The sequence below is a fragment of the Oncorhynchus mykiss genome, chromosome 3 (genome assembly GCF_013265735.2).
Source record: "Oncorhynchus mykiss isolate Arlee chromosome 3, USDA_OmykA_1.1, whole genome shotgun sequence".
Lineage (NCBI taxonomy): Eukaryota > Metazoa > Chordata > Actinopteri > Salmoniformes > Salmonidae > Oncorhynchus > Oncorhynchus mykiss.
Window position 1 is genome coordinate 39409184 of NC_048567.1, and position 22710 is coordinate 39431893.

The 22710-nt window shown below is 42.8% G+C and overlaps 1 protein-coding gene across 3 annotated transcripts in view; it reads right to left on the reverse strand.

Moving 5' to 3' along the window:
• Positions 1 to 2048: 2048 nt before the first annotated feature.
• The window catches only part of LOC110519955 (glypican-4), a 97580-nt gene continuing 76918 nt past the window's right edge, over positions 2049 to 22710 (reverse strand). For 2 of the 3 annotated variants that reach the window (XM_036974071.1, XM_021596864.2), the window contains 7 exons: positions 12261 to 12658; positions 4707 to 4872; positions 4281 to 4411; positions 3988 to 4134; positions 3725 to 3849; positions 3292 to 3473; positions 2049 to 2437 (listed from right to left, as the gene is read on the reverse strand). In XM_036974071.1, the coding sequence (XP_036829966.1) occupies positions 2214 to 2437; positions 3292 to 3473; positions 3725 to 3849; positions 3988 to 4134; positions 4281 to 4411; positions 4707 to 4872; positions 12261 to 12658 (1373 nt within the window). In that variant the 3' untranslated portion in view covers positions 2049 to 2213. The remainder of the gene's footprint in view (positions 2438 to 3291; positions 3474 to 3724; positions 3850 to 3987; positions 4135 to 4280; positions 4412 to 4706; positions 4873 to 12260; positions 12659 to 22710) is intronic. The other variant, XM_021596865.2, reaches the window with a different exon arrangement.

Consider the following 22710-nt stretch of genomic DNA (forward strand, 5'->3'; position numbering starts at 1 on the left):
AGGATTGAGGTCAGGGCTTTGTGATGGCCACTCCAATGCCTGGACTTTGTTGTCCTTGGGCCATTTTTCCACAACTTTGGAAGTATGCTTGGGGTCATTGTCCATTTGGAAGACCCATTTGCGACCAAGCTTTAACTTCCTGACTGATGTCTTGAGATGTTGATTCAATATATCCGCGTAATTATCCTTCCTCGTGATGCCATATATTTTTGTGAAGTGCACCAGTCCCTCCTGTAAAACACCCCCACAACATGACGCTGTCACCCCCGAGCTTCACGGTTGGGATGGTGTTCTTCGGCTTGCAAGCCTCCCCCTTTTCCTCCAAACATAACGATGGTGATTATGGCCAAACAGTTCTATTTTTGTTTCATCAGACCAGAGGACATTTCTCCAAAAAATGTGATCTTTGTCCCCAAGTGCAGTTGCAAACCGTAGTCTAGCTTTTTTATGGCGGTTTTGGAGCAGTGGCTTCTTCCTTGTTGAGCGGCCTTTCAGGTTATGTTGATATAGGACTCGTTTTACTGTGGATATAAATACTTCTGTACCCGTTACCTCCAGCATCTTCACAAGGTACTTTGCTGTTGTTCTGGGATTGATTTGCACTTTTCGCACCAAAGTATGTTCATCTCTAGGAGACAGAACGCGTCTCCTTCCTGAGTGGTATCACGGCTGCGTGGTCCCATGGTGTTTATACTTGCGTACTATTGTTTGTACAGCTGAACTTGGTGCATTCAGGCGTTGGGAAATTTCTCCCAAGGATGAACCAGACTTGTGGAGGAGGTCTCCACTTTTTCTTCTGAGGTCTTAGCTGATTTCTTTTGATTTTCCCATGATGTCAAGCAAAGAGCACACTGAGTTTGAAGCTAGGCCTTGAAATACATGCACATGTACACCTCCAATTGACTCAAATTATGTCAATTAGTCCCTCAGAAGCTCCTAAGCCATGACATCATCTGGAATTTTCCAAGTTGTTTAAAGGCCCAGTCAACTTAGTGTAGGTAAACTTCTGACTCACTGGAATTGTGATACAGTGAATTATAAGTGAAATAATCTGTCAGTAAACAATTGTTGGAAAAATTACTTGTGTCATGCACAAAGTAGATGTCCTAACCGACTTGCCAAAACTATAGTTCATTAACAAGGAATTTGTGGAGTGGTTGAAAACTAGTTTTAATGACTCCAACCTATGTGTATGTAAACTTCCGACTCCAACTGTAATTATGAGATGAGTATTGTTTATATATACATATATATATATATATATATATATATATATATATATATATATATATATATACACATATTCACATGTGTCTTGGTGTCTTGGTTTCTCTTTTCTGCTACATCTCAAACATTTTGGACATACAAGCTACTCCCTGTCAAGATCATGTTCTTTTATCATATGTAAGACAAACTGTGCAGAGTTTGAGTCTGCTCTGAACTGAATAGACTCTCTGCCCCAGGACACAGAGCTCTTTGTAAGCTCTGCCTTCTATAGGGGAATGACAGGGAGGGGGGGTCCCTTCTCTCAAGTCATCAACTTTCTCTTCTAGCCTACATCAGGACCTCCCCATACATCCAACATGTTCCATTTCAACACTGCTAGTGTATAATGATGATTCAGAGAACACAGATGAGGTATGATCTCAGTGGACCAGTTTGGTATTTGAGGGTCGTTTGGGAAGTGCTACTCCTTCCACATTATGGATGCACACCCGGGCACACAGAAGCCCCTAGAACCCCTCGCCAGCTAGTTCAATCTCCTACCGAACCATCTAAACATCAGCCCTGTAACTTCTTAGTATTTTCCCACAGAGCTACTGTACTCTTAGCTTTGAGAGCCAGTCTAGAGCTTCAACATATAACCAAGATGTTCTCTTTTCTGGCATAGCCACATTCATCCCTGGCCAGCCCATGAATGAAATGGAAGAACTCAAAACGCTGTTGGTAATGTGGCGGGAGGGATTCTAGCTTGAAGGTGCCGCAAGCGGCGAATCAGTTAAATCAGGACAAAAGGCAAAGAAACAAACAAGAAAAGTGGAAGGAAATCGCTGTACAGTATTGACCATTTTTATAAAAACGAACGAACAATTAAAATAACTCAGAGTCCCCCCCCCCACATGATGGCGGGCAGACAGGTCCTGAAGGCAGTCTTCTTAAAAGTCTGAAAGTTTTTCCCTTCTCTCCATCTTACTTTCTCACTCTCTCTCCCTTTATCGCCAATGGGGGGCGAGCAGGGCCAGGGTGAGCCCACAGAGTGCCAGTGCCATGCTCCCGTGCGCCATACGGTCTCCACCGGTCGTTTCCTGGTGCACCACCTTGACCACGCGGGGATTGATGGGGGTGGGTGGGATGGAGAAGTAGATGTCCCGGTCCGCCTCACAGGATGGAGAGTCACAGCCGCTACCACTCTCCTGTCCTCCGCTACCATCCTCATCTGAAAGAAAGAAAGAAAAAGAGAGAGAGCGAGAGACAGAAGTGAAAAGATTTCAGGAGGCAAGAAATGAGAGTAGGTTGATGAGGCCAACACAGGAAAATACATTATTCAGGGGATGAAAATAGAACTCATCAAGTCTTTTGTGACATTTTTATGGCAACACCAAAGGTTGTGGTCCTCTCTAGCTCAATTGATAGAGCATGGCGCTTGCATTGGTAGGATAATGGGTTAGATTCCCGGGACCACCCATATGTAAAAAATGTATGCACGCACGACTTAAGTCGCTTTGGATAAAAGTGTCTGCTAAATGGTATATAAGGTAATTGTCAATAGTCTTCAAACAGACAACATAAGCAGAATATCTAGGCCAGCTAATCTTTAAAGACAGGTGGGGTGTTTACCAACAATCAAAGGATTATTGACAATTTGTAAGCTATATTTCTTACGCAAATGTTTATTGAAAACAAATACATTTGCCCAATAAGCACTTGTCTCTCAAATACATTGTTACAGTTGTTAGTTAGCTAATTTTATCCATATTAGCATAGGATGTGACGTCAAATGTCAAAATAAGATATGAACAAGATACAACAAGCCATCTACGATTCACCACACATCAGCTTCTTGTCATTGTTGCTAGCTATCTGACTGTTCAGAAAACAACTACACACGCACAGCCTTTTACCTCAGAGTTACTCCACATTATTGTAATGATGTCAACACACCTGGCTATTGAAATGGAGAAGATTTCCTAAAGTTTAGTTCCCTGTAGAGGGTGCCAATCAGGTGTCCAACCCGGATGCTCTGCATGGGGCAATGGGCCTCAGTAAGTAAGATAATCTGTTAGTTCTTACCATCCTCACCTTGGTCGATGGAGATATCATTGCCGCTGTGGGCGGCCTTCAGCCAGCTGGTCATTTCCTTCAACACTGCGATCTGACTGCGAATCACCACATCTGGCTTTGTAATGTCCACTTCCACATCCGGGTTGGACACCTGATTGGCCAATCCGTTGCCCATGACAACAGACTCGTACCTATGGCAGAAGGTCAAGAATGAATGTGGAGATCCTACCAAGCACACTGTTAGTTCACTATCTGCAGCAACATTACATTATGCATTCAGAATGGCGGCTCCATCCCAAATAGTACACTATTTAGGGAATAAGGTGCCATGTTTGAAAAGTAGTGCATTAAATGGGGAATAGGGTCTAATTTGGGACGCAGCAACTGTTGGTTGGTGACTGTGTCAAGGGAGTGACCTGGGAAAAAAACCTGTCAAACTAACCTGCTCTTTGCTGTTCCGTTCCAACAGTCATCCCTCGACGTAATCCTCTCCCCAGCACACACGGTTTCTGGCAGCGTGGACCAGAACTTCTTAGCATGCTTCAGCCTTTTCTTCACGTCTGTCGTCTGGGCAGAAGGAGAGAGGCAGGCAAACAGAGATGGATCATTCATTTACACCAAGTCCATTTGAAAGACTTCGGATTCTCACGTGAAAACTCTTGAATTTATGCTGACGGTTGGGCCAGATAACTGACAATGCCTTACCAGTCTGTCCAGGCTGGTGCCAGCAGCAGTAGTGGGCCGTGCGTCAGGGCTGTAGGGTCGAAAGCGACCGGTGAATCCTGACTCCTTGACTGAGCGATGCGACCGGAAGCCATTACCTGGTTTAGGCTGACCACACCCCTGGAACACCTGGAGCGGTGGAGAGGCAAGTGAGTGGAATGTACAGACAGACAGATAGACACAGGCTACCAGGCAGGCACACAGCCAGAAAGGTTGGCAAATAAAGAAAACACACACACACAGTCAAAGACAAACTGAGACAGGAAGTGACTGACCTTCTGTGACACCTGCATGCTGTTCTCCTGCATGTTCATGATGGCCTCAGAGATCTTAACGTCAATGGGGTCCATCACAGATTCAAAGTTGAAGGGCCCCTCCAGTCTCTCAGCCAGACTCAACATGGCATCTGATAAGACACAACTCAGTTAGTCATGGACACAAAAACTGCAACCCTGCAATAGCTGCAAACAAACACCCCTAAAACCAAAATAATTATGTGAATTAAAGTGTAAAGGCCTAGATTCTACCAGCAGGGGGAAGCACACTGCCGACACCAGAGGTCCCCCAGTGAGTGTCAGAAGCCACACACTCCCTCCCTCCCTCCCTCCCTCTCTCCCTCTCTCCCTCTCTCCCTCTCTCCCTCTCTCCCTCCCTCACTGGAGCATGTTTAACTGGTCATTGTTGGATATAAAAGCCCTTACCCAGGAAGTTGTTCCACTCTGTGTCGAGGTCAGCCTGGTTGGCCAGACAGCCACGCATCACGTTGAGACAGTAGTTCTGGCAAGGCTTGAGGGCCACCTGGCCTTTGCAGTAGGGACAGTACAACATCTTCATGGCTGCCCGCACACAGCTAGGGGATGCACTGACCTGAGGGGGAGGGCAAAGGGAGTTAGTGACCAATGCATTTCAGACAGACACAGACTATATACAGTGCAAGATGTATCAGACAGACACTTAGACTATATACAGTTGGGTCCAAAATTATTGACACCCTTGATAAAGTATAAAATAAATTATGTAAATACTGAGCGATATTGAACGCTCAAATTTTGGGGGAAATTATATGATATCATTTTATACTCATACAATTGCTCATAGAAATAGATTTGGTTTAACAAGTAATATAATTTTTCCTCAAAAGGGTAGGGGTCAAATGATTGACACCCCTGTTTGTTCCATAGGGCGGCGCACAATTGGCCCAGCGTCATCCGGATTAGGGGAGGGTTTGGCCGGGGTATGCCATCATTGTAAATAAGAATTGGTTCTTAACTGACTCGCGTAGATAAATACAGTTTAAATAAAATAAATTACAATACCTCACCTTGAGAGGATAACGGCACTGAGCCTTTTTCTAAAATGTTTCATGAGTTGGAATACACATTGGGAGGGATCTTAGACCATTCCTTCATGCATAATCTTTCCAGATACTTGATATTTAATTTTTATTTAACCAGGTAGGCCAGTTGAGAACAAGTTCTCAAAGTGACACACGTACAGTCGTTGCCAAAAGTTTTGAGAATGACACAAATATTAATTTCCAAAGTTTGCTGATTCAGTGTCTTTAGATATTTTGTCAGATTTTACTATGGAATACTGAAGTATAATTACAAGCATTTCACAAGTGTCAAAGGCTTTTATTGACAATTATATGAAATTGATGCAAAGAGTTGGCCCTTCTTTTTCAAGACCTCTGCAATCCGACCTGGCATGCTGTCAATTAACTTCTGGGCCACATCCTGACTGATGGCAGCCCATTCTTGCATAATCAATGCTTGGAGTTTGTCAGAATTTGTGGGGTTTTGTTTGTCCATCCTCCTCTTGAGGATTGACCACAAATTCTCAATGGGATTAAGGTCTGGGGAGTTTCCTGGCCATGGACCCAAAATATCAAAGTTTTGTTCCCCGAGCCACTTAGTTATCACTTTTGCCTTATGGCAAGGTGCTCCATCATGCTGGAAAAGGCATTGTTCGTCACCAAACTGTTCCTGGATAGTTGGGAGAAGGTGCTCTTGGAGGATGTGTTGGCACCATTCTTTATTCATTGCTGTGTTCTTAGGCAGAATTGTGAGTGAGCCCACTCCTTTGGCTGAGAAGCAACCCCACACATGAATGGTCCCAGGATGCTTTACTATTGGCATGACACAGGACTGATGGTAGCACTCACCTTGTCTTCTCCAGACAAGCTTTGTTCTGAATGCCCCAAACAATCGGAAAGGGGATTCATCAGCTAAAACTTATTTTACCCCAGTCCTCAGCAGTCCAATCGATGTACAGTACCCTTTGCAGAATATCAGTCTGTCCCTGATGTTTTCCCTGGAAAGAAGTGGCTTCTTTGCTGCCCTTCTTGAAACCAGGCCACCCTCCAAAAGTCTTCGCCTCACTGTGCGTGCAGATGCACTCACACCTGCCTGCTGCCATTCCTGAGCAAGCTCTGAACTGGTGGTGCCCCAATTCCGCAGCTGAATCAACTTTAGGAGACGGTCCTGTCGCTTGCTGGATTTTCTCAGGTGCCCTGAAGCCTTCTTCACAACAATTTAACCGCTCTCCTTGAAGTACTTGATGATCCGATAAATGGTTGATTTAGGTGCAATCTTACTCACAGCAATATCCTTGCATGTGAAGCCTTTTTTGTGCAAAGCAATGATGACGGCACGTGTTTCCTTGCAGGTAACCATGGTGGACAGAGGAAGAACAATGATTCCAAGCACCACCCTCCTTTTGAAGCTTCCAGTCTGTTATTCAAACTCAATCAGCGTGCTCTACAGCATTGTCCTTGTCAACACTCACACCTGTGTTAACTGACATGATGTCAGCTGGTCCTTTTGTGGCAGGGTTGAAATGCAGTGGAAATGTTTTTGGGGATTCAGTTCATGTGAATGGCAAAGAGGGACTTTGCAAATAATTGCAATTCATCTGATCACTCTTCATAACATTCTGGAGTATATGCAAATTGCCATCATACAAACCGAGGCTGCAGACTTTGTGAAAATTAATATTTGTGTCATTCTCAAAACGTTTGGCCACGAATGTACAGTCAATAACACAATAGAAAAAAAATCTACTGTGAGGGAAAAAAAGCATTTGATCCCCTGCTGATTTTGTACATTTGCCCACTGACAAAGAAATTATCCGTCTACAATTTTAATGGTAGGCTTATTTGAACAGTGAGAGACAGAATAACAACAACAAAAAATCCAGAAAAAGGCATGTCAAAAATGTTATACATTTAATGAGGGAAATAAGTATTTGACCCCTCTGCAAAACATGACTTAGCACTTGGTGGCAAAACCCTTGTTGGCAATCAGAGGTCAGACGTTTCTTGTCATTGGCCACCAGGTTTGCACACATCTCAGGAGGGATTTTGTCCCACTCCTCTTTGCAGATCTTCCCCAAGTCATTAGGGTTTCGAGGCTGATGTTTGGCAACTCGAACTTTCAACTCCCTCCAGAGAATAAATATAGGGTTAAGGTCTGGAGACTGGCTAGGCCACCCCAGGACCTTAATGTGCTTCTTCTTGAGCCACTCCTTTGTTGCCTTGGCTGTGTGTTTTGGGTCATTGTCATACGGGAATATGACAATGGCTGAGGGATATGCACTGGCTGAGGGAAGGAGGTTCTCACCCAAGATTTGACGGTACATGGCCCCGTCCAGCATCCCTTTGATGCGGTGTTGTCCTGTCCCCTTAGCAGAAAAACACTCCCAAAGCATAATGTTTCCACCTCTATGTTTGACGGTGGGGATGGTGTTCTTGGGGTCATAGGCAGCTTACCACCTCCTCCAAACATGGTGAGTTGAGTTGATGACAAAGAGCTCCATTTTGGTCTCATCTGAACACAACACTTTCACCCAGTTTTCATCTGAATCATTCAGAAGTTCATTGGCAAACTTCAGACGGGCATGTATATGTGCTTTCTTGAGCAGGGGGACGTTGCGGGCGCTGCAGGATTTCAGTCCTTCACGGCGTAGTGTTTCACCAATTGTTTTCTTGGTGACTACGGTCCAAGCTGCCTTGAGATCATTGACAAGATCCTCCCGTGTAGTTCTGGGCTGATTCCTCACCGTTCTCATGATCATTGCAACTCCACGAGGTGAGATCTTGCATGGAGCCCGAGGCCGAGCGAGATTGACAGCTCTTTTGTGTCTCTTCCATTTGCAAATAATCGCACTGTTGTCACCTTCTCACCAAGCTGCTTGGCGATGGTCTTGTAGCCCATTCAAGCCTTGTGTCGGTCTACAATCTTGTCCCTGACATCCTTGGAGAGCTCTTTGGTCTTGGCCATGGTGGAGAGTTTGGAATCTAATTGATTGATTGCTTCTGTGAACAGGTGTCTTTTATACCGGTAACAAGCTGAGATTAGGGCGGCAGGGTAGCCTAGTGGTTAGAGCGTTGGACTAGTAACAAAGGTTTCAAGTTCAAATCCCCGAGCTAACAAGGCACAAATCTGTTGTTCTGCCCCTGAACAGGCAGTTAACCCACTGTTCCTAGGCGTCATTGAAAATAAGAATACTTTTTCCCCCTCACTGTATATACAGTGTGTGATTAGGGAGGTAAGGTAATAAATAGGTCATAGTGGCGAAGTAATTACAATTTAGCAATTAAATACTGGAGTGATAGATGTGCAGAAGATGAATGTGCAAGTAGAGATACTGGGGTGCAAAGGAGCAAAAAAAAACAAAAACAATATGGGGATAAGGTAGATGAATGGGCTATTTACAGGTGCAGTGATCTGTGAGCTGCTCTGACAGCTGATGCTTAAAGTTAGTGAGAGAGATATGAGTCTCCAGCGTCAGTGATTTTTGCAATTCGTTCCAGTCATTGGCAGCAGAGAACTGGAAGGAAAGGCGGCCAAAGGAGGAATTGGCTTTGGGGGTGACCAGTGAAATATACCTGCTGGAGCACGTGCTACAGGTGGGTGCTGCTATGGTGACCAGTGAGCTGAGATAAGGCGGGGCTTAACCTAGCAAAGACTTATAGATGACCTGGAGCCAGAGGGTTTGGCGACGAATATGAAGCGAGGGCCAGCCAACGAGAGCATACAGGTCGCAGTGGTGGGTAGTATATGGGGCGTGTGAGCTGAGATAAGGCGGGGCTTAACCTAGCAAAGACTTATAGATGACCTGGAGCCAGAGGGTTTGGCGACGAATATGAAGCGAGGGCCAGCCAACGAGAGCATACAGGTCGCAGTGGTGGGTAGTATATGGGGCGTTGGTGACAAAACGGTGACAAAACAGACAAAATATCCTTTGTCTGCACATATGGACTGCCCTCTTCAATTCAAACCACAGGTTTTCAATGGATTTAAAGTGCGGAGACTGAGATGGCCATTGCAAAATGTTGATTTTGTGGGCAATTCATTTTTCTTTGTGGATTTTGATGTATGCTTGGGGATATTGTCCTGCTGGAATATCTATTTGCGGACAAGTTTCAGTTTCTTGACAGAGGCAACCAGATTTTTGGCTAAAATGTCCTGGTACTGAGTGAAGTTAATGATGACGTTGATCTTACAAGTGCCCCAGGATTAGTGGAAGCAAAAATAGTCCCATAACATCAAAGTTCACCAACCATATTTTATTGTAGGTAGGGGGTTATTTTCTGCTCATGCATTCTCATCTAGAAGCAAAACCCACCACTGGTGTGCGTGGCCAAAGAACTCTATTTTCTTGTGATCCGCCTGGAGTTTACTAAACGGCATTGGAACTTGGATTTGAACCGTTGCTTTGGTCAGATGACATGAAACTATAGCTCTTTGGCCACACACACCAGTGGTGAGTTTGGTGTTGAAAAGAGAATACATAAGCAGAAAATAACTGTATACCTACTGTAAAATATGGTGGTGGATCATTGATGCTATGGGTCTTTTTTGCTTCCACTGGTCCTGGGGCTCTTGTTTAGGTCAACTTGGTTGCCTCTGCCTGTCAGGAGGCTGAAACTTGGCAGCAAAGTGGATCTTCCAGCAAGACAATAACCTAACCCCAAGAACATAACAAAATCCACAAACAATTGGCCACCAAATCTACAATTCAACTAATATAATGTTCTATATGTCATTCTATGCATCAACATCTCTATATTTCTTATGGTTGCAAAGGGAGGGTAAATAATTGGTAACCTTCAAAGTTGACCAGTAAACTACCAAATTTTTTGTAACTGTCAAGAATGTTAGGGAATTGTATCACTTGATATCTAGTAGCCGTTTTGGGTACTTCAGATTACCACAGGAGTCTGACTATCTCTGGCCCTCCGTGTGGCCTTAACACATGTCAAATATATAAAATAAGATCATTTTAAAATACAAAATAAGAATGACAAAACTGTAGAACATTATCCTAAATATAACCCATAAACTTGGTGAACTTCCATTCTATGAAATAAAAATAGATACCATGTCAATACAGTTAATTCAGAAAGTATTCAGACCCCTTGTCTTTTTCCACGTTTTTACGTTATAACCTTATTCTAAAATGGATTAGATAAAAAATGTAATAATGACAAAGTGAAAACAGGTTTTCAGAATTATCATATTTCATATTAAATATCATATTTACATAAGTATTCAGACCATTTGCTATGAGACTTGAAATTAAGCTCAGGTGCATCCTGTTTACATTGATCATCCTTGAGATATTTCTTCAACTTGATTGCAGTCCACCTGTAGTAAATTCAATAGATTGGAAAACATTTGGAAAGGCACACACCTGTCTATAAAAGGTCGCACAGTTGACAGTGCACATCAGAGCAAAAGGTTGAATAAATTATCCATAGAGCTCAGAGACAGGATTGTGCCGAGGCACAGATTTGGGGAAGGGTACCAAAACATGTCTGCAACATTTAAGGTCCCCAAGGAGACAGTGGCCTCCATTATTCTTAAATGGAAGAAGTTTGGAACCAACAAGTGTCTTCCTAGAGCTGGCCCCCTGGCCAAACTGATTTTTTTTGGGAAAAGGGCCTTGGTCAGGAAGGTGACCAAGAACCCGATGGTCACTCTGACAGAGCTCCAGAGTTCTTCTGTGGAGATGAGAGAACCTTCCAGAAGGACAACCATCTCTGCAGCACTCCACCAATCAGGCCTTTATTGAAGAATGGCTAGACGGAAGCCACTCCTCAGTAAAAGGCACATGATAGCCCACTTGGAGTTTGCCAAAAGGCCACTAAAGGATTCTGACCATGAGAAACAAGATTCTCTGGTCTGATGAAACCAAGATGGAACTCTTTGGCCTGAATGCCATGCATCTCGTCTGGAGGAAACCTGGCACCATCCCTACGATGAAGCATGGTGGTGGCAGCATCATGCTGTGTGGATGTTTTTCAGTGGCAGGGACTAGGAGATTAGTCAGGATTGAGGGAAAGATGAACAGAGCAAAGTACAGATAGATCCTTGATAAAAACCTGCTCCACAGTGCTCAGGACCTCAAACTGGGGCGAAGGTTCACCTTCCAATGGGACAACTACCCTAAGCACACAGCCAAGACAAAGCAGGAGTGGCTTCGGGACAGGTTTCTGAATGTCCTTGAGTGGCCCAACCAGACACCGGACTTGAACACGATCAAACATCTCTGGAGAAACCTGAAAATAGCTGTGCAGCGACGCTCCCCATCCAACATGACAGAGCTTGAGAGGATCTGCAGAAGAATGGGAAATACTCGCCAAATACAGTTGTGCCAAGCTTGTAGCGTCATACCCAAGAAGACTCGAGGCTGTAATCGCTGCCGAAGGTGCTTCAACAAATTACTAAGTAAAGGGTCTGAATACTTATGTAAATGTTATATATTTTTTTTTTGTAAACATTTCTAAAAACCTGTTTTTGCTTTGTCATTATGGGGTAGTGTGTGTAGATTGATGAGGGGAAAAAACTATTGAGTCAATTTTAGAATAAGGCTGTAACGTAACAAAATGTGGAAAAAGTCAAGGGGTCTGAATATATTCCGAATGAACTGTATGTCTTTATTGTCTATGTTTTGCCGCCAAACTGGGGGAAGTTGTGAAAAGAGTAAATAGTTGGAAGAGTTGGAGAGTTAAGTGAAAATAATGTCATTGTTGATTAAATGCTTTATTCTTTAATTCAACTTTTTCTTGAACCATATGGTCTATCCACTAGAAACTCATGGATGAATAAAAAATGAATACTATATATGAATACTTCTTTAAAACATTTCCAAAGTTCACATTGATTGCCATAGATTACATGTTAATTAGGAAGCATTTCTGCAACTTTGGTATATTACCATTCGTTTTGCAACTCTACTCTTCCACTTACCGTGGAGACTTTGTTGACCACCTCGGGCATGAGCGCCAGGCCACGTGTGAAGGTGCGCGCCGCGACAAAGGCCCGTGTCAGCTGGAGGCGGAGCTTGCGCGGCACGTCACCAAACGGTTTCAGTTGCTCGGTGTGGCGGCTGACACACTCCATGTAGGCGTCACTGAACTCGTACTGGACGTTGACCAATCGGAACATCCTCTCCAGGAGGTCTTCCCAGAAGTTAGACAGCATGGAGTCCAGGTTGACTGCCCCGCTGCCTGACACATAGTAGCGCTTCAGCTCCTGGAAAAAGTGCTTGAATAGCTCCGCATTATGCACATACATCAGGCCGTACGTGCGCACGAACATGTCGTTAAGCGAGTGCTCCGCATTGTCCAGCAACTCGCGGAAGAATTCTGCAGACGGGAAAGAGAAGAAGACAACGATAGCACACAGCTAAAACTTAATGTCAACATCAGAGTGTGGTAACGGTAGGCTATATTTGTGATCTAATAGAATATTGATAAGGGATTTCTTATTATTAAATATTATTATTGAAGTGACTTGTTATTCAGGAAATTGTATTTGCGGCATAATGGAGCGCTTTGTACATCTTCCAAAACATGTGGACGGGGGCAGATTTTATAAAGGCTAATGTCAATACCATATTTCTTCTGGGCCAAAGATGTTCAAAATACGTACGTATTCTAATAAAATTTGTTCCTCTTAAAAAACATACAGTGCCTTCAGAAAGTATTCATACCCCTTGACCTATCCACATTTAGTTGTATTAAAGCCTGAATTAAAACTGGATTCAATAAATACAAAATCTCATCATTGTACACACAATACCCCATAACGAAGACGAAGTGAAAACATGTTAATATACACTACCGTTCAAAGGTTTGGGGCCACTTTAGAAACGTCCTTGTTTTTGAAAGAAAAGCCCATTTTTTGTCTATTTAAGAAGACCTTTCTTCTGAAATTCATCAGTCTACTCGTTCTGAGAAATTTTCTTTTAAAATGGACAAAAAAATTGATTTTCTTTCAAAAACAAGGACATTTCTAAGTGACCCCAAACTTTTGAACAGTAGTGTACATTTTAGCAAATGTATGTCAATAAAACTTGGGAACCCACCTGTTGCCAATTCAATTGTTTGGACATGATTTAGGTCTCACAGTTGACAGTGCATGTCAGAGCCGACGCTATACCATGTCCAAGGAACTGTCAATAGATCTCACAGATAGAATTGTGATGAGGCATATATCTGGAAGGGCATAAAACAATTTCTATTGTGTTGAAAGTTTCCAAGAGCACAGTGGTTTCCATCATTGGGAAATTGAAAAAATATTGAACTACCCAGACTCTGAGCAACCTGGCAAGAAGGACCTGGGTCAGGGAGGTGACCGAAAACCCAATGACAGAACTACAGAGCTCCTTGGCTGAGATGGAAGAATGGCTGCCAACTAGACAGGGCTTTATGGGAGAGTGGCCAGATGCAAACCACTTCTGAGAAAAAGCCACATGACAGCACGCCTGGAGTTTACAAAAAGGCACGTGAAAGACTCAGAACTTAATGCAAATGTTTCTGTGGTCTGATGAGAGAAAAAATATTACTATTTGACCTGAATTGTCTTGAGAAAACCAGGCACAGCTCATTTCTCATCTAACACCATCTCTAGCGTGAAGCATGGTGGTGGCAGCATCATGCTATGGGGATGCTTTTCAACGCCAGAGACTGGGGTCGAAGATTTACATTCTAACAGGACAATGGCTCCAAGCATACAGCCAAAGCAACGCTGGAATGGTTTCAGAACAAGAATGTGAATGTCCTTGAGTGGCCCAGGCAAAGCCCAGACTGGAATCCCCATTGAAAATCTGTGGAAAGACTCGAAGATTGCTGTTCAACACCACTCCCAATCTAACTTAACAGAGCTTGAGAAAATCTGCAATGAAGAATGGCAGAAAATCCCTAAATCCAGATGTGCAAAGCTGTTCCATACAAACCCAAGACAACTGACTCACAGCTGTAATTTCTGCCAAAGGTGATTCTAAAATGTAATTATGTAAATTTGATATTTCTGTATTTCATTTTCAAAAAATGTGCAAACTTTTCTAAAAACATGTTTTCACTTTGTCATTATGGGGTATTGTGTGTAGATGGGTGAGGAAAAAAAATACCTAAGCTATTTTGAATTCAAGCTGTAACAAAAACATGTGGAGTAAGTCAAGGTGTATGAATACTATCTGAGGGCCTGTGAAGCATACATAAATCCCAGCTCCTTACACTGCATAAACGTTAGAAATCAAAATAAAGAATATTCTGTATGTTCTCCAGAGGTTCTTTGAATGTTTCCCTCTCATCTGATTCTCACACATTGCCTTAATTTTGCTGAACCCCAGGAAGAGTAGCCCCTACTTTGGAAGTAGCTAAATGGGGATTCATAATAAATACACAAACTAACATTGTAGTGTACATTTCCACAACCAGATTGAATGTCTCCTCAATATTGTTTTTGGCAGCGTGTCTGTGATCAGACAAAGCCATCACCTACAGAGATATGAACCTGGAGAAAAGTCCCCTAAGCAAGCTGGTCCTGGGGCTCTGTTCACAAACCTTCCATAACAAAGCCATCACCTACAGAGAGATGAACCTGGAAAAAAACTCCCCTTAGCAAGCTGGTCCTGGGGCTCTGTTCACAAACACAAACAGACCCCACAGAGCCCCAGGACAACAACACAATTAGACCCAATCAAATCATGAGAAAACAAAAATATAATTATTTCCAATGTGTCAAGTAATTAACAAGAAAAATGAGCAAACTAGAATGCTATTTGGCCTTAAACAGGGAGAATACATACAGTGGCAGAATACCTGACCCAAACTTAAGGAAAGCTTTGACTGTACAGACTCAGTGAGCATAGCCTTGCTATTGAGAAAGGCCGTTGTAGGTAGACCTGGCTCTCAAGAGAAGACTGGCTATGTGCACACTGCCCACAAAATGAGGTGGAAACTGAGCTGTACTTCCTAACCTCCTGCCAAATGTATGACCATATTAGAGACACATATTTCCTTCAGATTACACAGATCCAAAGAATTTGAAAACAAACCCGGTTTTGATAAACTCCCATATCTATTGGTTGAAAAACCACAGTGTGACATCACAGCAGCAAGATTTGTGACCTGTTGCCAAAAGAAAAGGGAAATCAGTGAACACCATTGCGAATACAACCCATATTTCTGTTTATTTACTATCCCTTTTGTACTTTAACTATTGGCACTTAATATGACATTTGAAAAGTCTTTATTCTTTAGGAACTTTTGTGAGTGTAATGTTTACTGTTAATTTTATTGCTTATTTCACTTTTGTTTATTATCTACTTCACTTGTTTTGGCAATGTTAACATATGTTTCCCATGCCAATGAAGCATTTAAATTGAAATTGAATTGAGTTAGACAGAGTGGCAGAAAGAGATGCAGAGCGAGAGAATGGCAGAGCGAGAGCGCAGTGAGACCGAGAGAGACAGAGAGGGAGAAGAAGCGAGACAGACACGGAGTGTAAGAGACATCCCGAGAGAGAGCAAGAGGGCGAGAGAGGGAGCGAGAGAACACTGCTATTCAATGTCTCTCCACATCAAGCCGCTGAAGAGACCATCAAGCCGCTGACCACCAATGGAATTTTCTGTTGTCACATTCCATTCATTTTCCTTTCTCCCTGCTCCTCTTTCAATATGATTACTGCCCACCCCTCCTCTCCTTCCTCTTCCATATAGGAACCTGTACCCCCCTCCACACCCACATCGCTCTCTCACGCCAATGCTTTCAGTTCCTTCATAATGCTACCTTCAGTAGACAGGGAACAATAACCTACTTCATCCTGAGGAATGTCCATCACCCCCCCCCAAATAACACAGCACCCATCTCCCACGAACCCCCTCACTTGCCTCACCACTTTCTTAATCTGAACAAAATGAGCATTCCAGACTCTCTACGCAAAATACTTAACCTCTCTCACTGTTACATGTGTGCAAGCATACACACCCCTTTCACTCTTTTCTTTTTGTATCAACTCCTCTCTCCCCCTTCCTTGTTCTTGTACACACAAAAAGTCATTTCCGCTGCAGTTTCTCAGTGTGCCTTCTGCCAAGCCTTGACATTTTCCATGCTATCTCTAAGGGAGTCACCAGGACACATACACGCACACACACACTTAACAATGGCGCCAGAGGAGATGGCTGCCGTTTTACGGTCTCCTAACCAATTGTGCTGTTGGGTGTTTTTTCAAGTTATTTGAAACTTATTTGGTACATAATGTTTCTGCCACTGTCTCTTATGACCGAAAAGAGCTTCTAGATATCAGGATATCGATTACTCACCTCGTACTGGAAGAAGATTTTTATCTTTAACGAGTCAGATGCGAAGAATTTCAGACACCCGACAAGGCCCTCATCCCCGTCATTCTCAGGAGAAAGAGACAGATATCTGGGAAGTAGGTAGGGGTGCCTTGTAAGGATCTGACGGCGAGTGGGTAATCTTCCTTTACCATCAGTCCTATTAGCCAACGTACAATCATTGGATAACAGACAAATTATGATCACATATATCCTACCAATGGGACATTAAAAACTAATATCTTATGTTTCACCGAGTCATGCTGAACAACGACCTGAATAACACACAGCTGGCAGGTTGTGCTGCAAGATAAAACAGCCACCTCCGTTAAGACAAGGGGTGGCGGTTTGTGTATATTTGTAAACAACAGCTGGTGCACAAAATCTAATAGTAAGGAAGTCTCGAGGTTTTGCTCGCCTGAGGTACAGTATCTCATGATAAGCTGTAGACCACACTATTTACCAAGAGAGTTTTCATCTATATTTTTCATAGCTGTCTATTTACCACCACAAACTGATGCTGACACTAAGTCCGCACTCAATGAGCTGTATACGGTCAAAAGCAAACAGGAAAATGCTCATTCAGAGGCGGGCTCCTAGTGGCAGGGGACTTTAATTCAGGGAAACAAATCGGTTTTACCTAATTTCTACCAGCATATTAAATGTGCGACCAGAGGGGAAAAAAACTCTAGACCACTTTTACTCCATACACAGAGACGTGTACAAAGCTCTCCCACCATTTGGCAAATCTGACCAGAATTCTATCCTCCTGATTCCTGCTTACAAGCAAAAACTAAAGCAGGAATCACCCGTGACTCTGTCAATAAAGAAGTGGTGAGATGAAGCAGATGCTAAGCTACAGGACTGTTTTGCTAGCACAGACTGGAATGTGTTCTGGGATTCTTCCAATGACATGGAGTAGTACACCACATCAGTCACTGGCTTCATCAATAGTAACCCTGGGCATACCTGATTACCTCATTTATCAAATATTACACATTATAATTTGAGCTTCACCAAGCCGAGTTCTCTCGCAAGATTACCCACGCTCTAGTCCTTCACTCCACAATAACCTCACCAATCCTACGGTGATCAACTGAACTCAGTCCTGCTAGTTACCTCAGCTGTGGCCCTCATCACTTACTGATAGATTGTCCAAGCCGACCTCTCTCAGTACTCTGTCCGAGACCTGGTATCCACCTGTGACCGCTACCTCTCAGATCATAGGCGGGTTCAGCTGCTCAATAATAAGCATGGTTTACCCTGAGATCCCAATTTCTGACCCCTGTGCACAGTTTACCCAGATCTTCAGGAGAGGTCAACAGGTGAAGTTGCAGATTACCTCCATGTCACCAAAAATGTTCAGTATTCAGTACTGACAGAAATGTTGTCATTTCTTCAAACAGTCATTGCAATAATGAATTATTGCAATAACGAAACCTTCGACCCCACACTCGAAAGTGTTTTGCCGAGTGCTTAATGAAAAAACAGATGTTATATATGACCTAAAACCGCTTAGTCTGCCTGGTTCCAACCTTCCCATAAGCCACCTTGGTCTATCTCCTGCTATTTGCACGGGATATTGTTTTATTTCCAACCCGGCTTAGTTTCCCAGATGCTAGGAAGATGAGACAAATGAGGCATTGTTCTAAACTCTTCCAGGCTCTCTATCTCAGTCACACACACCAAATCTGGTCTATGGAATGCCAGCATTTAGGTTTTTATCATCAAGTCATAGCAGACTAACTGCATGCACAAAGCTAGAGTGGAAACCACCCCTTTACAGAAACACAGAATTAAACATTACAGAAATGTCCTACTATTTGTTAAGTATTAATTGCTAACTATTAATATGAAACAAATCAGGTAAATATGTAATTTTTCTAATCACAGTGAATTGATGACATCGTCCCCACACTGACTGTACGTACATATCCCAACCAGAACCATCAAACAGGCAAAGCATCAATACAGGACTAAGATTGAATCGTACTACACTGTATCCGACGCTTGTCGGATGTGGCAGGGATTGCAAACTATTACAGACTACAAAGAGAAGCACAGCCGCAAGCTGCCCAGTGACAAGAGCCTACCAGACGAGCTATTTCTATGCTTCCTTTGAGGTAAGCAACACTGAAGCATGAATGAGAGCATCAGCTGTTCTGGACGACTGTGTGATCACGCTCTCTGTAGCCAATTTGAGTAAGGCCTTTAAACAGGTCAACATTCACAAGGCCGCAGGGCCAGACAGATTACCAGGACGTGTACGCAGAGCATGCGCTAACCAACTGGCAAGTGTATTCACTGACATGATCAACCTTCTGAGTCTGTAATACCTACATGTTTCAAGCAGACTACCATACTCCCTGTGCCCAAGAACACTAAGGTAACCTGCCTTAATGACTACCGACCCGTAACACTCACGTCTGTAGCCATTTAGTGCTTTGAAAGGCTGGTCATGGCTCACAACACCATTATCCCAGAAACCCTAGACCTGCTCCAATTTGCATACCGCCCCAACAGATCCACAGATGATGCAATCTCTATTGCACTCCACACTGCCCTTTCCCAGCTGGACAAAAGGAACACCTATGTGAGAATGCTATTCATTGCTATTTCCCCTCAGAAGATTTGGCATAGGTCCTCGGATCCTCAAAAAGTTCTACAGCTGCACCATCAAGACCATCCTGACTAGTTGCATCACTGCCTGGTAGTATGGCAACACCTCAGCCTCCGACTGCAAGGAACTACAGAGGGTAGTGCGTACGGCCCAGTACATCACTGGGGTGAAGCTTCCAGCCATCCAGGACCTCTATGTCAGGGTGGTGTCACAGGAAGGCCTTAAAAACTGTCAAAGACTCCAGCCACCCAAGTCATAGACTGTTCTCTCTGCTACTGTACGGCAAGCGGTACCGGCACACCAAGTCTAGGTCCAAAAGGCTTCTTAACTTCTACAGCTTCCCAAACCATAAGGCTCCTGAAAAGCTAATCAAAAGGCTACCCAGACGATTTGCATTGTCCTCCCCACTCTTTTATGCTGATGCTACTCTCTGGTTATTATCTATACATAGTCACTAACTTTACCTACATGTACATATTACCTAACTTACCTCGACTAACCTGTGACCCAAAACAGCACACGGACTCTGTACAGGTACCCCCTGTATATAACCTCCCGGCTGTTACTTAACTGCTGGTCTTTAATTATTTGTTATTTTTTACCTTTTCTTGTAATAAATATATATACACACACATACATACATGCATACATGCATACATACATACATATATATATATATATATATATATATATATATATATATATATATATATATATATATATATATATATACATACATACATACATACATACATACATACATACATACATACATGGACTTTCAGCTCCCTCCAAAGATTTTCTATTAGGTTCAGGTCTTATGAAGCCACTCCTTCGTTGCCCGGGCGGTGTGTTTGGGATCATTGTCATGCTGAAAGACCCAGTTTCATCTTCAATGCCCTTGCTGATGGAAGGAGGTTTTCACTCAAAATCTCACGATACATGACCCCATTCATTCTTTCCTTTACACGGATCAGTCGTCCTGGTACCTTTGCAGATAAACAGCCCCAAAGCATGATGTTTCCACCCCCATGCTTCACAGTAGGTATGGTGTTCTTTGGATGCAACTCCGCATTCTTTGTCCTCCAAACATGACAAGTTGAGTTTTTACCAAAAAGTTATATTTTGGTTTCATCTGACCATATGACATTCTCCCAATCTTCTTCTGGATCATCCAATTGCTCTCTAGCAAACTTCAGAAGGGCCTGGACATGTACTGGCTTAAGCAGGGGGACACGTCTGGCACTGCAGGATTTGAGTCCCTGGCGGCGTAGTGTGTTACTGATGGTAGGCTTTGTTACTTTGGTCCCAGCTCTCTGCAGGTCATTCACTAGGTCCCCCCGTGTGGTTCTGGGATTTTTGCTCACCGTTCTTGTGATCATTTTGACCCCACGGGGTGAGATCTTGCGTGGAACCCCAGATCGAGGGAGATTATCAGTGGTCTTGTATGTCTTCCATTTCCTAATAATTGCTCCCACAGTTGATTTCTTCAAACCAAGCTGCTTACCTATTGCAGATTCAGTCTTCCCAGCCTGGTGCAGGTCTACAATTTTGTTTCTGGTGTCCTTTGACAGCTCTTTGGTCTTGGCAATAGTGGAGTTTGGAGTGTGACTGTTTGAGGTTGTGGACAGGTGTCTTTTATACTGATAACAAGTTCAAACAGGTGCCATTAATACAGGTGGAGGACAGAGGTGCCTCTTAAAAAAGGTCTGTGAGAGCCAGAAATCTTGCTTGTTTGTAGGTGACCACCATAATTTGCAAATAAATTAGTGATGGTACAGAGCAGCATAGGCAAGATACAGTAGATGGTATCGAGTACAGTATATACATATGAGATGAGTATGTAAACAAAGTGGCATCGTTAAAGTGGCTAGTGATACATGTATTACATAAGGATACAGTCGATGATATAGAGTACAGTATACGTATGCATATGAGATGAATAATGTAGGGTAAGTAACATTATATAAGGTAGCATTGTTTAACCTTTCTGATCTCCCCATCCCGGATCCGGGTTCGTGAATACAGACTCAAGCTCATTACCATAACGCAACGTTAACTATTCATGAAAATCGCAAATGAAATGAAATAAATATGCTAGCTCTCAAGCTTAGCCTTTTGTTAACAACACTGTCATCTCAGATTTTCAAAATATGCTTCTCAACCATTGCAAAACAAGCATTTGTGTAACAGTATTGATGGCTAACGTAGCATTTAGCATTAGCATTCAGCTGGCAACATTTACACAAAAAAACAGAAAAGCATTCAAAAAAATCATTTACCTTTGAAGAACTTCAGATGTTTTCAATGAGGAGACTCTAAGATAGCAAATGTTCAGTTTTTCCTGAAAGATTATTTGTTTAGGACAAATCGCTCCGTTTTCTGCGTCACGTTTAGCTATGAAAAAACCCCTGTATCCAGGATTGTGTAAATCTATCAGCAAGCTCATTAGCATAACACAACGTTAACTATTTATGAAAATCGCAAATGAAATGAAATAAATATGCCATCTCTCAAGCTTAGCCTTTTGTAAACAACACTGTCATCTCAGATTTTCAAAATATGCTTCTCAACCATAGGAAAACAATAATTTGTGTAAAAGTAGCTAGCTAGAGTTAGCATTTCGCGTTAGCATTTAGCGTTAGCATTAGCGTTAGCATCCAGCACGCAACATTAACAAAAACATAAAAGCCTTCAAATAAAATCATTTACCTTTGAAGAACTTCTGATGTTTTCAATGAGGATACTCTCAGTTAGATAGCAGATGCTCAGTTTTTCCAAAAAGATTCCTTGTGTATTAGAAATAGCTCCGTTTTATACATCACATTTGGCTACCAAAAAAAATCCATAAATTCAGTCCTCAAAACGCAAACTTTTTTCCAAATTAACTCCATAATATCGACTGAAAACATGGCAAACGTTGTTTAGAATCAATCATCAAGGTGTTTTTCACATATCTCTTCATTGATACATCGTTCTTGGACACATGCTTTCTCCCCTGAATCAAATGGTAAAGTGAAAGCAGCTGGCAATTGCGCACCGAATTCGACGCAGGACACCAGGCGGACACTTGGAAAATGTAGTCTCTTATGGTCAATCTTCCAATGATATGCCTACAAATACGTCACAATGCTGCTAAGACCTTGGGCGAACGACAGAAAGTGTAGGCTCATTCGTTGCGCAATCACAGCCATATAAGGAGAGAATGGAAAACAGAGCTTCAGAAATTCTGCTAATTCCTGGGTGATGCATCATCTTGGTTTCGCCTGTAGAATGAGTTCTGGGGCACTTACAGACAAAATCTTTGCAGATTCTGAAACTTCAGAGTGTTTTCTTTCCAAAACTGTCAAGAATATGCATAGTCGAGCATCTTTTCGTGACAAAATATCGCGCTTAAAACGGGAACGTTTTTTATCCAAAAATGAAATAGCGCCCCTAGAGCTCTAACAGGTTAA